This window comes from Blennius ocellaris, assembly GCF_963422515.1.
Source record: "Blennius ocellaris genome assembly, chromosome: 23".
Taxonomy (NCBI): Eukaryota; Metazoa; Chordata; class Actinopteri; order Blenniiformes; family Blenniidae; genus Blennius; species Blennius ocellaris.
Window position 1 is genome coordinate 19,192,000 of NC_137672.1, and position 23,333 is coordinate 19,215,332.

Genomic DNA, 23,333 nt, shown 5'->3' on the forward strand with positions numbered 1-23,333 from the left:
TTTTGTCAACAATTGGACTCCGTCTCCACGGAAATGGGGGGAAACGCAACTTTTTGAAAACGATTCCACTCTGTTTCCTTGGAAATGGGGGGAAAATGCAACTTTTTGAAAACAATTCGACTCTGTTTCCATGTAACCTGGGGAAAGTGCAACTTTTTGTCAACGATTGGACTCCCTCTCCACGGAAATGGGGGGGAAATGCAACTTTTTGAAAATGATTCGACTCCGTTTCCTTGGAAAGGGGGGAAATGCAACTTTTTGAAAACGATTCCACTCTGTTTCCTTGGAAATGGGGGAAATGCAACTTTTTGAAAATGATTCGACTCCGTTTCCATGTAACCTGCGGAAAGTGCAACTTTTTGTCAACAATTGGACTCCGTCTCCACGGAAATGGGGGGAAACGCAACTTTTTGAAAACGATTCCACTCTGTTTCCTTGGAAATGGGGGGAAAATGCAACTTTTTGAAAACAATTCGACTCTGTTTCCATGTAACCTGGGGAAAGTGCAACTTTTTGTCAACGATTGGACTCCCTCTCCACGGAAATGGGGGGGAAATGCAACTTTTTGAAAATGATTCGACTCCGTTTCCTTGGAAAGGGGGGAAATGCAACTTTTTGAAAACGATTCCACTCTGTTTCCTTGGAAATGGGGGAAATGCAACTTTTTGAAAATGATTCGACTCCGTTTCCATGTAACCTGCGGAAAGTGCAACTTTTTGACAACGATTGGACAACGTCTCCACAGAAATGGGGGGAAAATGCAACTTTTTGAAAATGATTCGACTCCGTTTCCTTGGAAATGGGGGGAAAATGCAACTTTTTGAAAACAATTCGACTCGGTTTCCATGTAACCTGGGGAAAGTGCAACTTTTTGACAACGATTGGACTCCGTCACAACGGAAATGGGGGAAAATGCAACTTTTTGAAAACAATTCGACTCTGTTTCCATGTAACCTGGGGAAAGTGCAACTTTTTGACAACGATTGGACTCCATCTCCACGGAAATGGGGGAAAATGCAACTTTTTGAAAATGATTAGACTCCGTTTCCTTGGAAATGGGGGAAATGCAACTTTTTGAAAACAATTCGACTGTTTCCATGTAACCTGGGGAAAGTGCAACTTTTTGCCGACAATTGGACTCCGTCTCCACGGAAATGGGGGAAAATGCAACTTTTTGAAAACAATTCGACTCTGTTTCCATGTAACCTGGGGAAAGTGCAACTTTTTGTCAACAATTGGACTCCCTCTCCATGTAACCTGGGGAAAGTGCAACTTTTTGACAACGATTGGACTCCGTCTCCACGGAAATGGGGGAAAACGCAACTTTTTGAAAACGATTCGACTCTGTTTCCATGGAAAAAGGTGGAAAACGCAACTTTTTGAAAGTGATTCAACGTTGTTTCCTTGGAAACCGGAGTGGACAGCTTTTTGTCAACAATTGGACTCCGTCTCCACAGAAATGGGGGGAAACGCAACTTTTTGAAAATGATTCGACCCTGTTTCCATGTAACCTGGGGAAAGTGCAACTTTTTGTCAACAATTGGACTCCGTCTCCACGGAAATGGGGGAAAATGCAACTTTTTGAAAACAATTCCACTCTGTTTCCATGTAACCTGGGGAAAGTGCAACTTTTTGACAACGATTGGACTCCATCTCCACGGAAATGGGGGAAAATGCAACTTTTTGAAAATGATTCGACTCCGTTTCCTTGGAAATGGGGGAAATGCAACTTTTTGAAAACAATTCGACTGTTTCCATGTAACCTGGGGAAAGTGCAACTTTTTGCTGACAATTGGACTCCGTCTCCACGGAAATGGGGGAAAATGCAACTTTTTGAAAACAATTCGACTCTGTTTCCATGTAACCTGGGGAAAGTGCAACTTTTTGTCAACAATTGGACTCCCTCTCCATGTAACCTGGGGAAAGTGCAACTTTTTGACAACGATTGGACTCCGTCTCCACGGAAATGGGGGAAAACGCAACTTTTTGAAAACGATTCGACTCTGTTTCCATGGAAAAAGGTGGAAAACGCAACTTTTTGAAAGTGATTCAACGTTGTTTCCTTGGAAACCGGAGTGGACAGCTTTTTGACAACAATTGGACTCCGTCTTCATGGAAATGGGGGAAACGCAACTTTTTGAAAACGATTCAACATTGTCTCCGTGGAAATGAGGGGGGGTTGGGGGGGGGGGGGGCAGAAGGCATCAGAAGTGTCGGCGGCTCTCATGCTTCTCCACGGGGAGAACGTCCGAGTCGGCGTTTCTCGGCAGTTGAATTCTATTTGCTGGGGGCGGGGCTTAGCCAGAGGTCCTTTGAGAAAACATCTTTCGAGGTCGAGCAAACTTTTTGTTTGTTTGTTTGTTTGTTCTTTGCCTCCAGGTGTTCAAAGGCATCGACAACCGCACCCAGAGCGTGGTGGCCATCAAGACCATCGACCTGGAGGAGGCGGAGGACGAGATCGAGGACATCCAGCAGGAGATCACCGTGCTCAGCCAGTGCGACAGTCCCTACATCACCAAGTACTACGGCTCCTACCTGAAGGTGAGGCTTCGCCGCCGCCGCCGCCGCTTTGGGACGCTTGGCGGAAACGACTCTGACGGCGGGTCTCGTTCATCCCTCGCTCTTTCAGGGCAGCAAACTCTGGATCATCATGGAGTATCTGGGTGGAGGTTCTGCTCTGGACCTGGTGAGTTCATGTCCTCGGCTTAATCCGGCCTAATCTCACTGTCATGATGCTTCCGTCCAGATTATAGAGCATCTTCCTCCTCTAATCCAGATTATAGAGCATCTTCGTCCTCTAATCCAGATTATAGAGCATCTTCATCCTCTAACATCAGATTATAGAGCATCTTCCTCCTCTAATCCAGATTATAGAGCATCTTCCTCCTCTAATCCAGATTATAGAGCATCTTCCTCCTCTAACACCAGATTATAGAGCATCTTCCTCCTCTAACACCAGATTATAGAGCATCTTCCTCCTCTAATCCAGATTATAGAGCATCTTCCTCCTCTAATCCAGATTATAGAGCATCTTCCTCCTCTAACACCAGATTATAGAGCATCTTCCTCCTCTAACATCAGATTATAGAGCATCTTCCTCCTCTAACACCAGATTATAGAGCATCTTCCTCCTCTAATCCAGATTATAGAGCATCTTCCTCCTCTAACATCAGATTATAGATCATCTTCCTCCACTAATCCAGATTATAGAGCATCTTACTCCTCTAATCCAGATTATAGAGCTTCTTCCCCCTCTAATCCAGATTATAGAGCATCTTCCTCCTCTAACACCAGATTATAGAGCATCTTCCTCCTCTAACATCAGATTATAGAGCATCTTCCGCCACTAATCCAGATTATAGAGCATCTTACTCCTCTAATCCAGATTATAGAGCTTCTTCCCCCTCTAATCCAGATTATAGAGCATCTTCCTCCTCTAACACCAGATTATAGAGCATCTTACTCCTCTAACATCAGATTATAGAGCATCTTCCTCCTCTAATCCAGATTATAGAGCATCTTCCTCCTCTAACATCAGATTATAGATCATCTTCCTCCACTAATCCAGATTATAGAGCATCTTACTCCTCTAATCCAGATTATAGAGCTTCTTCCCCCTCTAATCCAGATTATAGAGCATCTTCCTCCTCTAACACCAGATTATAGAGCATCTTCCTCCTCTAACATCAGATTATAGAGCATCTTCCTCCTCTAATCCAGATTATAGAGCATCTTCCTCCTCTAACATCAGATTATAGATCATCTTCCTCCACTAATCCAGATTATAGAGCATCTTACTCCTCTAATCCAGATTATAGAGCTTCTTCCCCCTCTAATCCAGATTATAGAGCATCTTCCTCCTCTAACACCAGATTATAGAGCATCTTCCTCCTCTAACATCAGATTATAGAGCATCTTCCGCCACTAATCCAGATTATAGAGCTTCTTCCCCCTCTAATCCAGATTATAGAGCATCTTCCTCCTCTAACACCAGATTATAGAGCATCTTACTCCTCTAACATCAGATTATAGAGCATCTTCCTCCTCTAATCCAGATTATAGAGCATCGTCGTCCTCTAATCCAGATCATAGAGCATCTGATTAAAACGAGACACTATGAGTCAGAACTCTATTAGAAACTCTACAGTAACTTTTCAAGTAACTAGTTACAACTTTTGTTTTGTCGTTCCCGGTCGGATTTACAGGAACAGATTTGTGTGTCATTGAATGTTTCACGGTTTGTTTGTTTGTTTGTTTGTTTGTTTGTTTGTGTGTCAGCTGCGAGCCGGTCCGTTCGACGAGGCCCAGATCGCCACCATGCTGAAGGAGATCCTGAAGGGTCTGGACTACCTGCACTCTGAGAAGAAGATCCACAGGGACATCAAAGGTGCGGACGTCGTTCTGTACTCGTCTTTAAACGACCGTCCAGGAGATCGTCGGTAGAAGAGCAGCCGTTTTAAAAGAACCCGCTATGCATTGTGGGTGTTTTTGTTGGAGCTTGTCCAATGGCATTGTTGGAAAAAACGAAACGAAACGATATCATGGCCACAGTCGGAACATAGCAGAGTGTGTAGATACAAGCTCCCGTGCAACTTTTTGAAAACGATTCGTCTTTTTCTCCTTGGGAACGGGGAAAACGTAACTTTTCAAACAATTCGCCTCTCTCCACGGAAATGCAACATTTTAAAGACGATTTCACTCTGTCTCCTTGGAAACGGGGGCGGACAACTTTTTGAAAACAATTCGACTCTGTTTCCATGTAACCTGGGGAAAGCGCAACTTTTTGACAACAATTGGACTTGAAAACAAAACATTTTTGAAAACGATTCAACTCTGTTTCCTTGGAAATGGGGGGGGGGGGGCAACTTTTTGACAATTGGACTCCGAGTCCATGGAAATGGAGGAAAACGTAACTTTTTGAAAACAATTCCACTCTTTTTCCTTGGAAATGGGGGAAATGCAACTTTTTGAAAACAATTCGACTCTGTTTCCATGTAACCTGGGGAAAGCGCAACTTTTTGAGAACGATTCAACTCTGTTTCCTTGGAAATGGGGGAGGGGCAACTTTTTGACAACAATTAGACTCCGTCTCCATGGAAATGGGGGAAAACGCAACTTTTTGAAAACGATTCCACTCCGTCTCCACGGAAATGGGGGAAAACGCAACTTTTTTTAAACGATTCGACTCTGTTTCCTTGGAAATGGGGGAGGGTGAACTTTTTGACAACAATTGGACTCCGTCTCCATGGAAATGGGGGAAAATGCAACTTTTTGAAAAGGATTCCACTCTGGAAATAATCTAAAATATCCAAACTCCAACAGGACTTAAGTTCCCATAATGCATCTTAATGTGACGCCTTTGGTTATAAAACATCCTCCACTCGTCCAACTACCACAACAAAGGTTGATGTTTCTATAAGAACCGACCCAGAGAACCGTGACGATGCTCAACGTGACGGTGGAACTTTGTGTTTTGTCGCCGCTCCTCCTCAGCGGCCAACGTGTTGCTGTCGGAACACGGCCAGGTGAAGCTGGCCGACTTCGGCGTGGCGGGGCAGCTGACGGACACGCAGATCAAACGGGAAACCTTCGTGGGAACGCCGTTCTGGATGGCGCCCGAGGTCATCCAGCAGTCCGCCTACGACTCCAAGGTCAGTCACTGCCGCCGGCTTCACCGGGGCCTGCCGAAGCTCCGGAGAACCTTCGTCACACCTCGTCAAACCTCCGTCAAACCTTTGTTAAACCTCCGTCAAACCTTTGTCAAACCTCCGTCAAACCTCTGTCAAACCTCCGTCACACCTCTGTCACAACCTCCGTCACACCTCGTCAAACCTTCGTCAAACCTCCGTCAAACCTTTGTTAAACCTTCGTCAAACCTCCGTCAAACCTCCGTCAAGCCTCCGTCAAACCTTTGTCAAACCTCCGTCAAACCTCCGTTAAACCAAACCTCCACCAATCTTCCCAGCTTTGCGGTTTCTGGTTGTTCTCTGAAAACGATTCAGCATCTCAAGTGAAAACCATCACTTTTGGCATCACAGTGGAATCGTGGGGTCGGACACGGTGGGGTCGTATTGGAATCGTGAGGTCGGGCCAGAATTGTGGGGTTGGGTCGGAATCGTGGGGTTGGGCCAGAATTGTGGGGTCGGGTCGGAATTGTGGGGTCGGACACGGTGGGGTCGGGTCGGAATCGCAGGGTCGGGTCGGACACGGTGGGTCGGGTCGGAATCGCAGGGTCGGGTCGGACACGGTGGGTCGGGTCGGAATCATGGGGTTGGGTCGGACACGGTGGGTCGGGTCGGAATCATGGGGTTGGGCCGATATCGTGGGGTCGGGGCCGGAATCGTGGGGTTGGAATAGTGGGGTCGGAATCGTGGGGTCGGAATCGTGGGGTCGGAATCGTGGGGTTGGAATCGTGGGGTCAGGTCGGAATCGTGGGGTTGGAATCGTGGGGTCGGAATCGTGGGGTCAGGTCGGAATCGTGGGGTTGGAATCGTGGGGTCGGAATCGTGGGGTTGGAATTGTGGGGTTGGAATCGTGGGGTCAGGTCGGAATCGTGGGGTTGGAATCGTGGGGTCGGAATCGTGGGGTTGGAATTGTGGGGTCGGAATTGTGGGGTTGGAATCGTGGGGTCGGAATCGTGGGGTCTGAATTGTGGGGTTGGAATCGTGGGGTCGGAATCGTGGGGTCTGAATCGTGGGGTCGGAATCGTGGGGTCGGGTCTGAATCGTGGGGTTGGAATGGTGGGGTCGGGTCTGAATCATGGGGTCGGGTCAGAATGGTGGGGTCGGGTCGGCCACGGTGGGGCAGCGACTGTACGTTTAGGTCAGGATTTTCCTGTTGTCTTTCACACGGTGCTCGGTGTTTGCGTATCGCCATGGATACGGGCTCCACGTGTTCCGCCGGCCGCCTCGGGCCCCGGGCGGTTTTGCATTGTTTCCACAATCTTGGCAGTTTTATTTTGCATCTTTTTAGAAACGACGCGGCCGCCCTGCTGACCGTCGGTCCGGCCGACGGGTCTGTACCTGGTGAACCGGCGGCGGCGCCGCCGGGGGTTTCCCCTCTTTGTCGACACAAAGCCAACAGATCTGCCCATAGTGCTCTTGAGCCACGCCGGCTGCACCTGCTGGCGTAAACACAAAAGTAAAAGCCTCTTTTCCACGGCGTGTGACAAAGTCAACAAGCGTCTGACTTTTGTTCGGGAGCCTTTGTCTCCTCGTTGTGCAAATATGACCACTTCCTCTCCGGAGCCCCGCTTCAGGTGGAAACGTGTCGTTTTTGCGTGTCGGCGACGCTCGTTTCCACGGTAACGGCGCCCAGTTTGGCACCGTTGGTTGTTTTTTTGTAACGAAAGCACACGACAACATGTCGACGATGTTCGTACTTGTTTGTACGTTCTAGTGGACAGGCGGCAAAGTTGGGTTGTTGTTACGGTGACTGTCAAAATAAAAGCAGGAGAAGTCCATTTATTTACACAACTTGTCCAATTTATTTAGCATTAAGAGAATGGTAAACAAAGAGAAACCAAGCTATACTAAATATATCTGGACATATACTAGATATATGAAAAATATATAAAATATCAATTAGAAATAAAGAGTAAAAGTACAGGATCTATTTTCTCAAACAAAATTCTAAAATCCGTTTACGAGTCGTCCGACAATCGGCCAAAAGCTCCAGTTTTTCAGAGTAAAAGTGTTTAGTGTTTAGCTTGTTTCTGCCGCTACGTGTAGATTCCCGAGTCGCGTCTCGGTGGGGAAACTCCTCCAGGTGTGTTTTGTTTTGAAGGAACAACTAAAGTGCAACAACGGCGGTTTGCCGACGCGTTACGTAAACAGACGATGCAACCGGAGCCGCCGGCGACTCGTGGTTCCTCGCTCTGCGTGTTTTCAAAATAATGGTGGGAACTTTGGACTGTTGATGAGGAACGAGGTGCGTGTGTGTGTGTGTGTGTGTGTGCGTGTGTGTGCGTGTGTGTGTGTGTGTGTGTGTGTGCCACCATATGGTCGGTGCGTTGCCGTGATGTCATCGGGGTTAACAGTCGGCCGGCGGCGGTAACGTGACTCCGACTGTACCTCCACAGGTCGGCTCGTCGCCGCGCCGACACTTGACAACATGACTGTTGTAGCAAACTGAGAAGACGTGACATTCAACCTGTCTGCGTCGGGGGAGGGGGGGGGAGGGGAGGGGGGAGGGGAGGGGGGAGGGGTCCTCGGTTGACAGATGGCGGCTTGTGGGCGTCGCTCAAACACAAAGATGGACTCGTGACTTTCAACCGCCGCACTCGGGGTTCACTGTCGCGTAAAAACACCTGCGTTCTTTGAAAACGGTGATTACTAATGAGGTGGGGGAGGGGCGGCGGTTTTAAAATGCTTTTTATTGCAGTCAGTTGATTTCTTCGTGGTCCGAGTCTTTTTAGAGCTCGACACACCAAACAAAGTTATTCCTAGTGTTTTGTTCTCTTTGATCTGTCGTCTGTTTCTCCGACCATCAGGATGAAATAATATAGAACATTAAACATATTAAGATCACATTTAAATTCTATTTCAATCTTTTTACGTTATCGACCAGTTCTTACAGTTCAGGTTTTGAGTCGTCACATTTCGAGTCGTTGCATTTCAAGTCGTTACATTTTGAGTTGTTACATTTCGACTTGTTACATTTCGACTTGTTACATTTCGAGTTGTTACATTTCGACTTGTTACATTTTGAGTCGTTACATTTCGACTTGTTTCATTTCGACTTGTTACATTTTGAGTCGTTACATTTCGACTTGTTTCATTTCGACTTGTTACATTTCGACTTGTTACATTTCGAGTTGTTACATTTCAACTTGTTACATTTTGAGTCATTACATTTTGATTCGTTACATTTTGAGTCATTACATTCTGAGTCATTACATTTGGAGTGGTTACATTTCAGGCTGTATTGGTCCTCCCTCTCTAACTCCGACTCTCCGTCCGTCCCTCCCAGGCCGACATCTGGTCTCTGGGCATCACGGCCATCGAGCTGGCCAAGGGCGAACCGCCCAACTCGGACATGCACCCCATGCGGGTCCTCTTCCACATCCCCAAGTCTCCGCCTCCCACGCTGGGCGGGGGGGAATTCTCCAAGAGCTTCAAGGAGTTCACCGAGGCCTGCCTCAACAAGGACCCCACCTTTGTGAGATTCTGTTTTCTTGTTCTGGTCCGGGGTCGTTTGGTGACGTAGCCAAACCGCTACACGTGACGTTTAAAACAAATCGGCCATTAAAACCTCCTGCAAACAAGATGGAGGATCAAAGGAAGTTAAAGAGACTCTGAGGAGGTGGAGGTCCCGAGTTAAACTCTCACTTCTGGTCTTCATACCTCTAGAATTCAGCCGTCGGGTCACTTTATGGTTGTAACCATCGGCGAGTTGAGATTTTAAAGCTACTTAAATAGACGCCACGGCTTGAATTGTACTCAACCATAAGATTACATACTTGAAAGCAGCTTCTAAGGAATACTTGCTCATTTGGCTTAAGTGGGTCAGTGTAAAACATCGTTTTAATAAAGAGTATCAGGATTACTGATGTCTTACTTTAACCGACTTCTTGTTAAAAAGGACTTCTTCTGTTTCTCCACCTCCTCGACTTCCTCATGAGGAATTGTTGTTTTTCCTCTAAAATGTATTAAAATGTTTTATTGGGATCTCCAGAAATAACATCAAATAGAAAAATGCCTTTTATCTTTAGACCAACTTGAACAATGGGTTGAAATTGTGGCCGTATTCGGTCGTGACCTGTGATTTTAAAGTACTTAAGTAGAACACTAAAGTAGAAATGTTGTAATTTGTTGTTCAGTCCATCTTGAACATTGGAGTCGTTTCCTCACACTGTGTGGTTTGTCGCTGTGTTTTGCTGCCCCCTTCTGGACACTTGATTTCTCTGCCTTGACTCTCTGGATATTTACACTTTAAAAGGAGTCGCAGCCGGATTTTCTCACGTATCCAGTCTCACTTGAATTGTCTTGGAATCAGTTATTTTTTTAAATGTATTATGGGAAAAGAAAAGGTACCGTGGAGCTCGTTCGGCCCCCAAAACGTCCGTTCAAACCAACACGTCACGTTTTTATCGGGGAAACGTGTGACTTCTTGTCTCAGCTTCTTGATGGAACTAAAAGTGTTGTGGTCCTGCAGCGTCCCACGGCCAAGGAGCTCCTCAAACACAAGTTCATCGTCAAGCACTGCAAGAAGACGTCCTACCTCAGCGAGCTGATCGACCGCTACCGGCGGTGGAAGGAGGCGGGGCATAGCGACAGCAGCTCCGACGACTCCGACAGGTGAGCCCCTCCCCCTCCCCCAAACCCCTCCCCCGCCTCTGGACCCCGCCGAACATCCAGGTTGACGGACGTTGTTTTGTTTCCCCCGTGTGAAGCGAATCCAGCAACAAGGAGAACGGCGAGTCCACCGGCGAGTGGAGCTTCGGCACCATCCAGAAGCAGCCGCCGGGGAAGAAGTTCCTCAACCAGCTGGTCGGTACCCGTCTGTCTGGGAACTGCTGGAACCCGCCGTCTCCGCCGTCTCTCGTCTGTCTGGGAACTGCTGGAACCCGCCGTCTCCGCCGTCTCTCGTCTGTCTGGGAACTGCTGGAACCCGCCGTCTCCGCCGTCTCTCGTCTGTCTGGGAACTGCTGGAACCCGCCGTCTCCGCCGTCTCTCGTCTGTCTGGGAACTGCTGGAACCCGCCGTCTCCGTCGTCTCTCGTCTGTCTGGGAACTGCTGGAACCCGCCGTCTCCGTCGTCTCTGCCGTCTCCGTCGTCTCTCGTCTGTCTGGGAACTGCTGGAACCCGCCGTCTCCGCCGTCTCCGTCGTCTCTGTCGTCTCTGTCGTCTCTGTCGTCTCTGTCGTCTCCGTCGTCTCTGCCTTCTCCGCCGTCTCTCGTCTGTCTGGGAACTGCTGGAACCCGCCGTCTCCGCCGTCTCTCGTCTGTCTGGGAACTGCTGGAACCCGCCGTCTCCGCCGTCTCTCGTCTGTCTGGGAACTGCTGGAACCCGCCGTCTCCGCCGTCTCTCGTCTGTCTGGGAACTGCTGGAACCCGCCGTCTCCGCCGTCTCTCGTCTGTCTGGGAACTGCTGGAACCCGCCGTCTCCGCCGTCTCTCGTCTGTCTGGGAACTGCTGGAACCCGCCGTCTCCGCCGTCTCTCGTCTGTCTGGGAACTGCTGGAACCCGCCGTCTCCGCCGTCTCTCGTCTGTCTGGGAACTGCTGGAACCCGCCGTCTCCGTCGTCTCTCGTCTGTCTGGGAACTGCTGGAACCCGCCGTCTCCGTCGTCTCTGCCGTCTCCGTCGTCTCTCGTCTGTCTGGGAACTGCTGGAACCCGCCGTCTCCGCCGTCTCTCGTCTGTCTGGGAACTGCTGGAACCCGCCGTCTCCGCCGTCTCTCGTCTGTCTGGGAACTGCTGGAACCCGTCGTCTCCGCCGTCTCTGTCGTCTCCGTCGTCTCTGCCGTCTCCGTCGTCTCTCGTCTGTCTGGGAACTGCTGGAACCCGCCTGACTCCGACCAGCAGAGTCGACGTGCTCGTAGTCCGTCGGTTCTCCTGTTCGGACCGGTTCCTCAGAGTCTTGGATCAGGACCAAAGCTAGAAATGTTTAAAAATAAATAAATAAGAAATCGATGGAAAAAGAAGGAAACAACAAAATTGGAGAACGGTGACGAAATTAAAAATTGTTAAAATGACTAAAAATGGTTTAAAAAAAAAATAATTTTGTCACCTTTCTCTAATTTTGTTGTTTCCTTCATTTTCGAGAAAGGTGACAAAATTAAAAATTGTTAAAACGACTAAAAATGCTTTAAAAAAGAAGTTGACTAAAAAAGACTACAGTAACTTGAAAAAAAGTCTTTAAGAGATAAGGAGCAAAAAAATTTAATTTTTGAGAAACTAAATATCGTAAGACTCAAATTAGCTAAAATAGCTAATATCGCTACATATTTAAAAAAAAAATGCTAAAACAGTAATGGTAGATTATTTTCATAGTACTCAGGACCAGTACAGACACTTTTCCTAAATCTTGGTCTCTTAAAGTCTTGGTCTTGATTCGGTCCTGAACCCTTAAAGTCTTGGTCTTGATTCGGTCCTGACCTGGTCCTGGTCTGCTCTGGTCTTGGTCTTGGTCTGGTCTTGGTCTTGGTCTGGTCTTGGTCTGGTCTTGGTCTTGGTCTGGTCTTGGTCTTGGTCTTGGTCTGGACTCTGGACTACCACACTAGTAGTTTAAATATCTTACTATTCTAAGTTGTCGTCATTAAACCTCGTCAACAGAACGAGTCCAGTTTTTGACACAACTTCAACTTTGTGTACAAACGACTCAGACTTTCGTAAAGTTTCACTGAAATTTCATAAAAGTTGGTCAATTTTCAAGACGTCTGTCAACATATGACATGAAAGTGACGGTGCTCTTCATCCTCCTGCTCTCCTGCTCTTCATCCTCCCGCTCTTCACCCTCCTGCTCTTCATCCTCCTGCTCTTCATCCTCCTGCTCTTCATCCTCCTGCTCTTCATCCTCCCGCACTTCATCCTCCCGCTCTTCATCCTCCCACTCTTCACCCTCCCGCTCTTCACCCTCCCGCTCTTCACCCTCCCGCTCTTCATCCTCCCGCTCTTCATCCTCCTGCTCTTCATCCTCCCGCTCTTCATCCTTCTGCTCTTCATCCTCCTGCTCTTCATCCTCCTGCTCTTCATCCTCCCGCACTTCATCCTCCCGCTCTTCATCCTCCCGCTCTTCATCCTCCCGCTCTTCACCCTCCCGCTCTTCACCCTCCCGCTCTTCATCCTCCTGCTCTTCATCCTCCCGCTCTTCATCCTTCTGCTCTTCATCCTCCTGCTCTTCATCCTCCTGCTCTTCATCCTCCCGCACTTCATCCTCCTGCTCTTCATCCTCCCGCTCTTCATCCTCCCGCTCTTCATCCTCCTGCTCTTCATCCTCCCGCTCTTCATCCTCCCGCTCTTCATCCTCCCGCTCTTCATCCTCCTGCTCTCCTGCTCTTCACCCTCCCGCTCTTCATCCTCCCGCTCTTCATCCTCCTGCTCTTCATCCTCCCGCTCTTCACCCTCCCGCTCTTCATCCTCCCGCTCTTCATCCTCCTGCTCTCCTGCTCTTCATCCTTCTGCTCTTCATCCTCCTGCTCTTCATCCTCCTGCTCTTCATCCTCCCGCATTTCATCCTCCCGCTCTTCACCCTCCCGCTCTTCATCCTCCCGCTCTTCACCCTCCCGCTCTTCATCCTCCCGCTCTTCATCCTCCTGCTCTTCATCCTCCCGCTCTTCACCCTCCCGTTCTTCACCCTCCCGCTCTTCATCCTCCTGCTCTTCATCCTCCCGCTCTTCACCCTCCTGCTCTTCACCCTCCTGCTCTTCATCCTCCCGCTCTTCATCCTCCCGCTCTTCATCCTCCCGCTCTTCATCCTCCTGCTCTCCTGCTCTTCATCCTCCCGCTCTTCATCCTCCTGCTCTTCATCCCTGCAGGCTCAGGATCAGATGAGTAAGTCCACCAGTTTGTCCACCGTCATGTCTCCCGTCTTCAGCGAGGTGAGCTGAACTCTGCTGCTGAACTCGTCATATTTACTGCCGCGAATCGTTTCCACAATAAGAGTTGTTGTTGTGAGATTTGATGTAAAACGGTAAAGAAGACGACAAAATAAAGATTCCAAAACTTTACGAGTTAAAAAGTCCAAGTGACTAAAAGATATGCAAGATATTTACAGTGTGGTTTTTTATTTTAATTCTTTATTTCATTCAAAAGTAAAAAATCAAATCAAATCAACACATTTTGAATAAAAAGAAACAGAATACATATATATATATATATATATATATATATATATATATATATATATATATATATATATATATATATCTTTCCCTAAGTCGCCTTTCAATCGCTTCACATCAGTCTCTTAATGTTTAACGTTCTAAATATTTACATATATTTTAAGCGTTTTATCTGCAGTATTTATAATTTACAATAAAAAATAATCGAGAAAAAACCCATAATTTTTCACATTTGCTCCAATCAAATATCTAACATGTCATATTATTTATATTAAAATCTTATTTTCACACTTTTGTAACGTTGCAGATTTTATGTGTTCCTTGAATTCTTTTACTTCTTTTGTAAAAGTTGCATTACATGAACTGCTTCCTGTCGCCGCTTCAGAATTAAAGCTGTTTTTTTTTTTTTTTTAAAGACGTCTGTTCCTTTCAAAATAATAGCGACTTTTTCTTCAAACCTTTCTTATATTTTTCATTGGAAATATTTTTAAATTGTTTTTTTTTTTTTAAACCCTGAAGGATGTAATGAAGTTAATCGTGAGTTAAAGTGTTTGAATGTTTGTGTTGGTGCAGCTGAAGGAGCAGCACAAGGAGCAGCCGGAGCAGCGACTCGCCATCGAGGAGCTGGAACGCAACATCCGATTGGCCGAGGAAGTGTGTCCAGGAATCACGGACCGGATGGTCAAACACATCATCGCCAGGTACCCTGGCTTTTTCCTGTTTTTAAGGAAATTATATTGTAATTTTTAAAATAATATACAACTTGTCAATATTTAGTTTTTAGAGCAACGACGAGTTCATAAAATTCAGTTGTCGCATTAAAAATGTTTAAAACCAATTTTTTTTTAACTGCATGTTGAGGCTAGCCTCCTGGAGGCGGCCATTTTGTTTATAATATAAATTGTAAATTGTATAAAATAATATACAATTTGTCAATATTTTGTTTTCAAAGCAACGACGAGTTCATAAAATTCAGTTGTCGCATTAAAAATGTTTAAAACCAATTTTTTTTTACTGTATGTTGAGGCGAGCGTCTTGGAGGCGGCCATTTTGTTTATAATTTTGTTTATAGTATATATTGTAAATTGTATAAAATAATATACAACTTGTCAATATTTAGTTTTTAGAGCAACGACGAGTTCAGAAAATTCAGTTGTCGCATTAAAAATGTTTAAAACTAATTTTTTTTAACTGTATGTTGAGGCTAGCGTCCTGGAGGCGGCCATTTTGTTTATAATTTTGTTTATAATATAAATTGTAAATTGTATAAAATAATATACAAGTTGTCAATATTTAGTTTTTAGAGCAACGACGAGTTCATAAAATTCAGTTGTCGCATTAAAAATGTTTAAAACCAATTTTTTTTTAACTGCATGTTGAGGCTAGCCTCCTGGAGGCGGCCATTTTGTTTATAATATAAATTGTAAATTGTATAAAATAATATACAACTTGTCAATATTTTGCTTTTAGAGCAACGACGAGTTCATAAAATTCAGTTGTCGCCCCCAAAAATGTTTAAAACTAATTTTTTTTAACTGTATGTTGAGGCTAGCGTCCTGGAGGCGGCCATTTTGTTTATAATTTTGTTTATAATATAAATTGTAAATTGTATAAAATAATATACAACTTGTCAATATTTTGTTTTCAAAGCAAGGACGAGTTCATAAAATTCAGTTGTCGCATTAAAAATGTTTAAAACCAATTTTTTTTTAACTGTATGTTGAGGCTAGCGTCCTGGAAGCGGCCATTTTGTTTATAATTTTGTTTATAATATAAATTGTAAATTGTATAAAATAATATACAACTTGTCAATATTTAGTTTTTAGAGCAACGACGAGTTCAGAAAATTCAGTTGTCGCATTAAAAATGTTTAAAACCAATTTTTTTTTAACTGTATGTTGAGGCTAGCCTCCTGGAGGTGGCCATTTTGTTTATAATATAAATTGTAAATTGTATAAAATAATATACAATTTGTCAATATTTTGTTTTCAAAGCAACGACGAGTTCATAAAATTCAGTTGTCGCATTAAAAATGTTTAAAACCAATTTTTTTTTACTGTATGTTGAGGCGAGCGTCTTGGAGGCGGCCATTTTGTTTATAATTTTGTTTATAGTATAAATTGTAAATTGTATAAAATAATATACAACTTGTCAATATTTTGTTTTCAAAGCAACGACGAGTTCAGAAAATTCAGTTGTCGCATTAAAAATGTTTAAAACCAATTTTTTTTTAACTGTATGTTGAGGCTAGCGTCCTGGAAGCGGCCATTTTGTTTATAATTTTGTTTATAATATAAATTGTAAATTGTATAAAATAATATACAACTTGTCAATATTTAGTTTTTAGAGCAACGACGAGTTCAGAAAATTCAGTTGTCGCATTAAAAATGTTTAAAACCAATTTTTTTTTAACTGTATGTTGAGGCTAGCCTCCTGGAGGTGGCCATTTTGTTTATAATATAAATTGTAAATTGTATAAAATAATATACAATTTGTCAATATTTTGTTTTCAAAGCAACGACGAGTTCATAAAATTCAGTTGTCGCATTAAAAATGTTTAAAACCAATTTTTTTTTACTGTATGTTGAGGCGAGCGTCTTGGAGGCGGCCATTTTGTTTATAATTTTGTTTATAGTATAAATTGTAAATTGTATAAAATAATATACAACTTGTCAATATTTTGTTTTCAAAGCAACGACGAGTTCATAAAATTCAGTTGTCGCCCCCAAAAATGTTTAAAACAAATTTTTTTTAACTGTATGTTGAGGCTAGCGTCCCGGAGGCGGCCATTTTGTTTTTCTGTTGCGTCGCAGTGAAACATTTGGACGATTTGAAACGTGGCGTCGGCGTTTCCTCCATCGTGGTCATGTGATCTGATCCCATTAATATTGAACTGAATTCAGGTTTTAACTTTTGTTAATGTTAATATACGTCTCAACGGAAAATTCTACTGCTTGTTGGAATAAAGTCGCGTGTTGTTGTTATTGTTGTTGTTGTTGTGAGCCGAACAGAAGCGTGCTGACGCTGCACTTTCAGCTCCTGGCACATTTTTTCCCAATGTGGTTTCCGTACCACAAAAGGTTAATAAACTGAATCTTCGCTTTTTAGTCCAGACTTTCTCCGGGCGGCCATTTTGTTTTTTGTGTTGCCATGTTGTGCTTCAATCAAGTGCCTCGTCACCAGTTCCGAAAAACCGGGAATACTGGAACGTATAGCGTTAGCATTTCCCTCTGATGGTGATCATGTGATCTAATCCCCTGCCCCCGCCCCTCCCCCCTCCCCCGCTCCTCCCCCTCCCCCACTCACACAGATTCTCCACAAACTGACGGAGGAAGTGAAGACAGACTGTCTCCGTACGGTGACGCTGCTGGTTGAGGAAAACTGAGGAGATTTGCTGTGCGACTTCTCCTCCTACACACACACACACACACACACACACACACACACACACACACACACACACACACACACACACACACACACACTACTAATGTAATATATACACTATATTTTATATATATTTGTATATTCACTGCAGTTGAAGACATTTTCCCCTCCGACGTTTGATTCATGAGACATTCATCTTTTTTTTTTTTTTTTCCCGCCATTTTTTTCCCGCCATTTTGTCGGAATCTCTTCTTGTCGTCGGACCCCGATCTTCCTGAACGCCACCACGACCCCCACATGTGCCTTCAGTCGTTTCGCAAGCGTTTGTCGAGAATCTGACGCAGAAAAGGGTTTCCTGTCCGCCGGGGGTTTCGGTTTCGGTTTCGGTTTCGGCAGCACTTGAGACGGTTTATATGCCAACGTTCCGTTTTCTTCTCTCCAGCAATGCTTTTTAATTACAGTTCCCCGAGTGCCACGACGCATTCAAGGTCACAGGTTCCTCATATACGGTGTGGTGACACGCAAACCTTCACTGCACCTGCGTTAGAAATTGTTAAAGATAAACCAGTTTCCGGATTCTGGCGATTTCATGCAGCGGTTAGCTCGCGAGCTAGCCAGTGGCGTTGCTTCGTTAAGTTTTGAGCTTTTAGCTTCATGCATGTCTCTCCAAAGTTGCTAATAAAAAGAATACGTTTAGGATTTCCCGGGAAAATAAAATGTGAAAATAATCATTTTTAATCATTCAAATATGTCTTTGTGAGCTAACGGGCTTTAGCATTTGTGTTCCGCTAATAATGCTAGCTTGAGTCATCGGCATTTTCTGTAATGGATATTCTAAAAATAGTATAAAAAAAAATAGATTAATCACTTTTAAGACGTGAAAATGAATCATGTTTGTTATTGTGATTAGTTTTATTTAGCTTTAGCTAGCGCAGGCCTGATGCACAGCTAAGCGGCCACCAAGCTAACGCCGCAGCTTCCTGAAATGCTACGCACTTTACTCCCGCTAAATTTCTGACTTCGACCAAATATGTGAAATTATGTTTCTCACATTTTTTTTTTTTTTTTTTTAACAAATCCATTCTGTGTGGCTATTTTGGGAATCGTTTTTAGGCGCTAACTGAGTTTAGCATTTTGCTATCGGAGTTGTTACGAGATATTACGTTTTAGAATTTCCCAGTTTTACCAAATTTGAATGAAAACTACTGCTATGCTTTAAATTTGACAGATTTTCTTCATAATAGTTAAAAAAAATCCAAAGAAAGTATGAATCAGCCGAAGACTTTTTTTTTATTGAGCCAGAAGACGCCAACGTATCGAGACAGCTAATAAGCTTGCTAGCCGTTTCCGTAGATAAAATAATCGGCAACATCTACCCTCTTTATGCCGAATTTCTTTACGTTTTCCTAAAAATTATTACTTGATTCAACATGTTCAAATCAAATCGGCTTTCAGCCTGTTTCCAGATTTTGTTCGCTACCAGACGCTAGCTGGGCTAGACGGCTAGTAGCTTCCTCGCCAGTTAGCGCGCTATCGTTTTGTTGTCGCTTTTGTACGTTGTTTTGCAAATTTTGAGCATCGAAAGTAAGAATCAAAGTTTTTGTAAGCAAACGAGTGGAAAAGGGCCTTTTTTGCGTGTTTTTGTTTTTTTATTGCGTCACAATGAACGAAATCCTGTAGTTGTTTTATATCTTGAAGTAAATGGGCGAAGATTTCATCGTTTTTCTGGGATTCTGCTGCGATGGGAGCTGTAATCAGAGGTATTACCCACAGTTTGTACCAAAGACACTATAAAAACTTGGTAGCTGTACATGTTTGCCTGTTTTATATGATAAGGGATTTCCAGAATGTCTGTCGGGGGAAACGTGGACAATGAAAGATGTAAGATTTTACAGGAATGTACTTTTGTTTTTTTTTTGTAGCGGGACTTTAGAGTTTTATGAATAAATATTTAAGTTTGATTGAGACTTTTGTTGCGTTCTCTCGTTATTTCTTTTGCTTTTCTGTTTCCATGGCAACAGCATTAGCGCCGAGAACGATGTCGCTTTCATGTTAGTCCACAGGTTGGCGCCGGCTGACGTTTAACGGTTTACCATTTTTCGAGTAAATCCACAAAAACCGCGAAGAAGTTTCCCGTACGAAGCTCATGAGAGAGACGCGCCTTGTGGAGATCAAAGATCAGCGTCTGTTGCCATGGAGACGAGCTCAATGTTTCACACAGTTTTGTCGCTACCTGACAGGATATTTAGCATCAACGTGTTAAAATGTGAAACTCTGTAGCCTCTATTAACAATATAAAGTCATTCTCATCAAAGACATCGAAGTCATTCTCATCAAAGACATCAAAGTCATTCTCATCAAAGACATCAAAGTCATTCTCATCAAAGTTTTATCAACAGGAATCCAGTAAATCCAGAAAGCAAGGACTTTTTTTTAATAGTGCCTCCCTCAGTGTGAAACCTGGACCTGATGGATGAAGAGCTGAGATCCTGGTTTTCAAAAACTTCTCCATCACTGTCACTGACACAGTACTTTGATACAAGATGGTAGCAGGAGGTGGAGATGAACCACACTGACGTCTGTCACTTTACATTTCAAAGGCACAGCCTAACAGAGTTCTTCACCCTCTGGTGTTTCCTCCAGATCGTCAGCTGAGTCGTGGGAAATTATCACATTTCACATTATTTTCTAAAACAACCTTTGCTCTCACAGCGACAGTGTGTTGCAGAGTAATCCTGTATAAATACTCTTCACCACTAGAGGGCAGCACAGAACTTTGCCGGTGAAATGTAAAGTGATTATTAAATTATATAAAAACAACGAAAAATCCTTTCCCACCAGTGATTAAAACACATTTTGATAAATAAATCACACGAGGAGCCAAAAAAAACAACAAAAAAGTTTGATTTAGTCCAGAAAATACGGTAAATCTACAAACTAACTTTGGGGGTTTTCAGGTTTCGTCAGTTTCTTCCTTCTGAACCAACAGTTCGTCTCGAACTCTTCCCCTCTTTCACTCCATCCCTCCATCCCTCCATCCCTCCATCCCCGTTCTCCTGGATGACTTGGCGGCGTTCTCCTCCCTCTCCGCTCTGTCCACCATCACCCGTCGTTCTCTCCGTCTCCGAGAGATTCAATTCAACTCAACTTTATTGACGCGGCAGGAAACGACACATTTCTTCTTTTAACGGAGAAAAAAACCAAACAAACTCACGGGAACAAGCGATTATTTACATTTACATTTATTTGCGACTGTGGGAAAGAAAAAGTGGAGGTGAAGAAGTCCGGGAAGGCGGAGCAGTGGAGTCTTGGACTCCGTCTCTTATGTGTCCAAGGAACCTTGGAGAGTCAACAGTCGGAGTTCCAGGTCCCGGGTGTTGCTCTCACAGTCGTCCATGTGGTCGCAGTACTTTTGTTCCAGCTTGTGAAAGACCAGCAGCACCTCATCGAGGTGTTCGTCTTTCTCCTGAGACATCTTCTCATTCTCTTCTCTTTCTAGCTGGAAACTCTTTTCCAAGGCCTGGACCTCCTCCTCCTTCTGTTTCAGCAGTTTCTCCTTGTCCTCCTCCAAACTGCTGACCTCTGAACTGAGCTCACTGACCTTCTGCTCAAACTCCGACCGCAGGACAAACTTGTGTTCCCCGGCCTCCTCCAGCTGAGTGACCTTCACCTGCTGGAGCTGAGCCTGGGCTCTCTCCAGGTCCACCCTGGTGCTCTCCAGGTCCACCTTGATGCTCTCCAGGTTGGTCCTGGTGCTCTCCAGGTCCACCCTGGTGCTCTCCAGGTCGGTCCTGGTGCTCTCCAGGTTGGTCCTGATGGTCGTTGCATCGTCCTTCAGTTCCTGCACTTCCTTTTTCAGGTCCTCGCACTCGGTCTCCTTGAGTTCCAGGTCATGGATTTTGTCGTCTCTCTGCTTTAACTTCCCCTCATTTTCTTCTCTTTCTAACCGGAGACTCTTTTCCAAGGCCCGGACCTCCTGAACCTTGTCTCTCAGCCGTTGGTCCTTGTATTGGAGTTCAAAGTGCCACTGTACTTGTTTCATCTCCAAAGCAGCCTTGGACTTCTCTAGTATATCCTGGGACATCTCTAAGTTGGTCCTGATTTTTGCTAGACCGTCATTCATGTCCTGCACTTCCTTTTTGAGGTCCTTGCACTCGGTCTCCTTGAGTTCCAGGTCACTTTTGAGGGTTTCCACGTCCAACTGTTCTTGTTTGGACTCCAGAGCAGCCTTGGACCTCTCTAGTTGATCCAGGGACGTCTCCAGGTTGGTCCTGATGGTCGTTACATCGTCCTTCAGTTCCTGCACTTCCTTTTTCAGGTCCTCGCACTCGGTCTCCTTGAGTTCCAGGTCACTTTTGAGGGTTTCCACGTCCAACTGTTCTTGTTTGGACTCCAGAGCAGCCTTGGACCTCTCTAGTTGATCCAGGGACGTCTCCAGGTTGGTCCTGATGGTCGTTACATCGCCCTTCAGTTCCTGCACTTCCTTTTTGAGGTCCTCGCACTCGGTCTCCTTGAGTTCCAGGTCATTCGTGAGGGTTTCCACTTCCAATTCCAGCTGGTGAGTGTTGGTGACACTGACCTCTATGTAGTCCTTGTGCAGCTCTGCCTGATGACTCAAGGCGTACGACAGCTCATTGATTTTGTCGTCTCGCTCCTTCAACTTCTGCTCAGTTTCTTCTCTATGTAGCGTGATTGTCTTGTCCACCCTTTTTGTGATGGTTTCCAGTTTCACTTGGAGCGTGTGATTCTTGGTGGTACATTCCTCTATGAGCATCTCCTCGCCCAGCTCTGCCTCATTCAAGGCGTACGACAGCTGGTTGATTTCACCGTCTTTCTCCTGCAACTTCCTCTCATTTTCTTCTCTTTCTAACTGGACACTCTTTTCCAAGGCCTGAACCTCCTCCTCCTTCTGTCTCAGCAGCTTCTCATTCTCGTCTTTCAGACTGGAGACGACTGCAGAAAGTTGACGGACTTCCTCCTCGTACTCAGACTGCAGGGCGGATTTCTCCTCAGCTGCTTCCTTCAGCTTGGTTTCCATCGTCCTCTCCAGTTGGGCCTTGGACTCTTCCAGTTGGGCCTTGGACTCTTCCAGTTGGGCCTTGGACTCTTCCAGTTGGGCCTTGGACCTCTCCTCCTCAGCTATGGACTCCTCCAGGTGATCCACGTACGTCTCCAGGTTGGTGCTGACAGTTGTTGCATACTCATGCATTTCCCTCAGTTCCTGCACTTCCTTTTTCAGGTCCTCGCACTCGGTCTCCTTGAGTTCCAGGTCATTCGTGAGGGTTTCCACTTCCAATTCCAGCTCGTGAGTGTTGGTGACACTGACCTCTATGTAGTCCTTGTGCAGCTCTGCCTGATGACTCAAGGCGTACGACAGCTCATTGATTTTGTCGTCTCGCTCCTTCAACTTCTGCTCAGTTTCTTCTCTATGTAGCGTGATTGTCTTGTCCACCCTTTTTGTGATGGTTTCCAGTTTCACTTGGAGCGTGTGATTCTTGGTGGTACATTCCTCTATGAGCATCTCCTCGCCCAGCTCTGCCTCATTCAAGGCGTACGACAGCTGGTTGATTTCACCGTCTTTCTCCTGCAACTTCCTCTCATTTTCTTCTCTTTCTAACTGGACACTCTTTTCCAAGGCCTGAACCTCCTCCTCCTTCTGTCTCAGCAGCTTCTCATTCTCGTCTTTCAGACTGGAGACGACTGCAGAAAGTTGACGGACTTCCTCCTCGTACTCAGACTGCAGGGCGGATTTCTCCTCAGCTGCTTCCTTCAGCTTGGTTTCCATCGTCCTCTCCAGTTGGGCCTTGGACTCTTCCAGGTCGGCCTTGGACTCTTCCTGTTGGACCTTGGACCTCTCCTCCTCAGCTACGTGCTCCTCCTCCAGGTGATCCACGTACGTCTCCAGGTTGGTGTTGACGGTTGTTACATACTCATACATTTTCTTCAGTTCCTTCAGTTCCTTCTTTCGATCGCCACACTCCGTCTCCTTACTGTCCAAGGCACTTTTGAGGACGTCCACTTCTAACTGAAGGTCATGAGTTTTCTCCTCACAGTCGCCCATGTGCTCTTGGTACTTTTGTACCTGAGTACGATAGGCCTGCAGCAGCTGAGCGATTTGTTCAGCTCTCTCCTGTAACCTCGTCTCAGTTTCTTCACTTTGTGAC

General features: G+C 45.2%; 1 protein-coding gene across 2 annotated transcripts in view; it reads left to right on the forward strand.

Annotated features, from left to right (window-relative positions):
• stk26 (serine/threonine protein kinase 26) overlaps nt 1–19,136 on the forward strand; it is a 32,379-nt gene extending 13,243 nt beyond the window's left edge. Inside the window, exons 3-12 of one of the 2 annotated variants that reach the window (XM_080519154.1) lie at nt 2,380–2,541; nt 2,630–2,686; nt 4,279–4,387; nt 5,494–5,651; nt 8,971–9,159; nt 10,156–10,298; nt 10,394–10,490; nt 13,477–13,539; nt 14,356–14,483; nt 17,093–19,136. In XM_080519154.1, coding sequence (XP_080375280.1) covers nt 2,380–2,541; nt 2,630–2,686; nt 4,279–4,387; nt 5,494–5,651; nt 8,971–9,159; nt 10,156–10,298; nt 10,394–10,490; nt 13,477–13,539; nt 14,356–14,483; nt 17,093–17,108 — 1,122 coding nt within the window. In that variant the 3' untranslated portion in view covers nt 17,109–19,136. The remainder of the gene's footprint in view (nt 1–2,379; nt 2,542–2,629; nt 2,687–4,278; nt 4,388–5,493; nt 5,652–8,970; nt 9,160–10,155; nt 10,299–10,393; nt 10,491–13,476; nt 13,540–14,355; nt 14,484–17,092) is intronic. The other variant, XM_080519155.1, reaches the window with a different exon arrangement.
• The last annotated feature ends 4,197 nt before the right edge of the window (nt 19,137–23,333 follow it).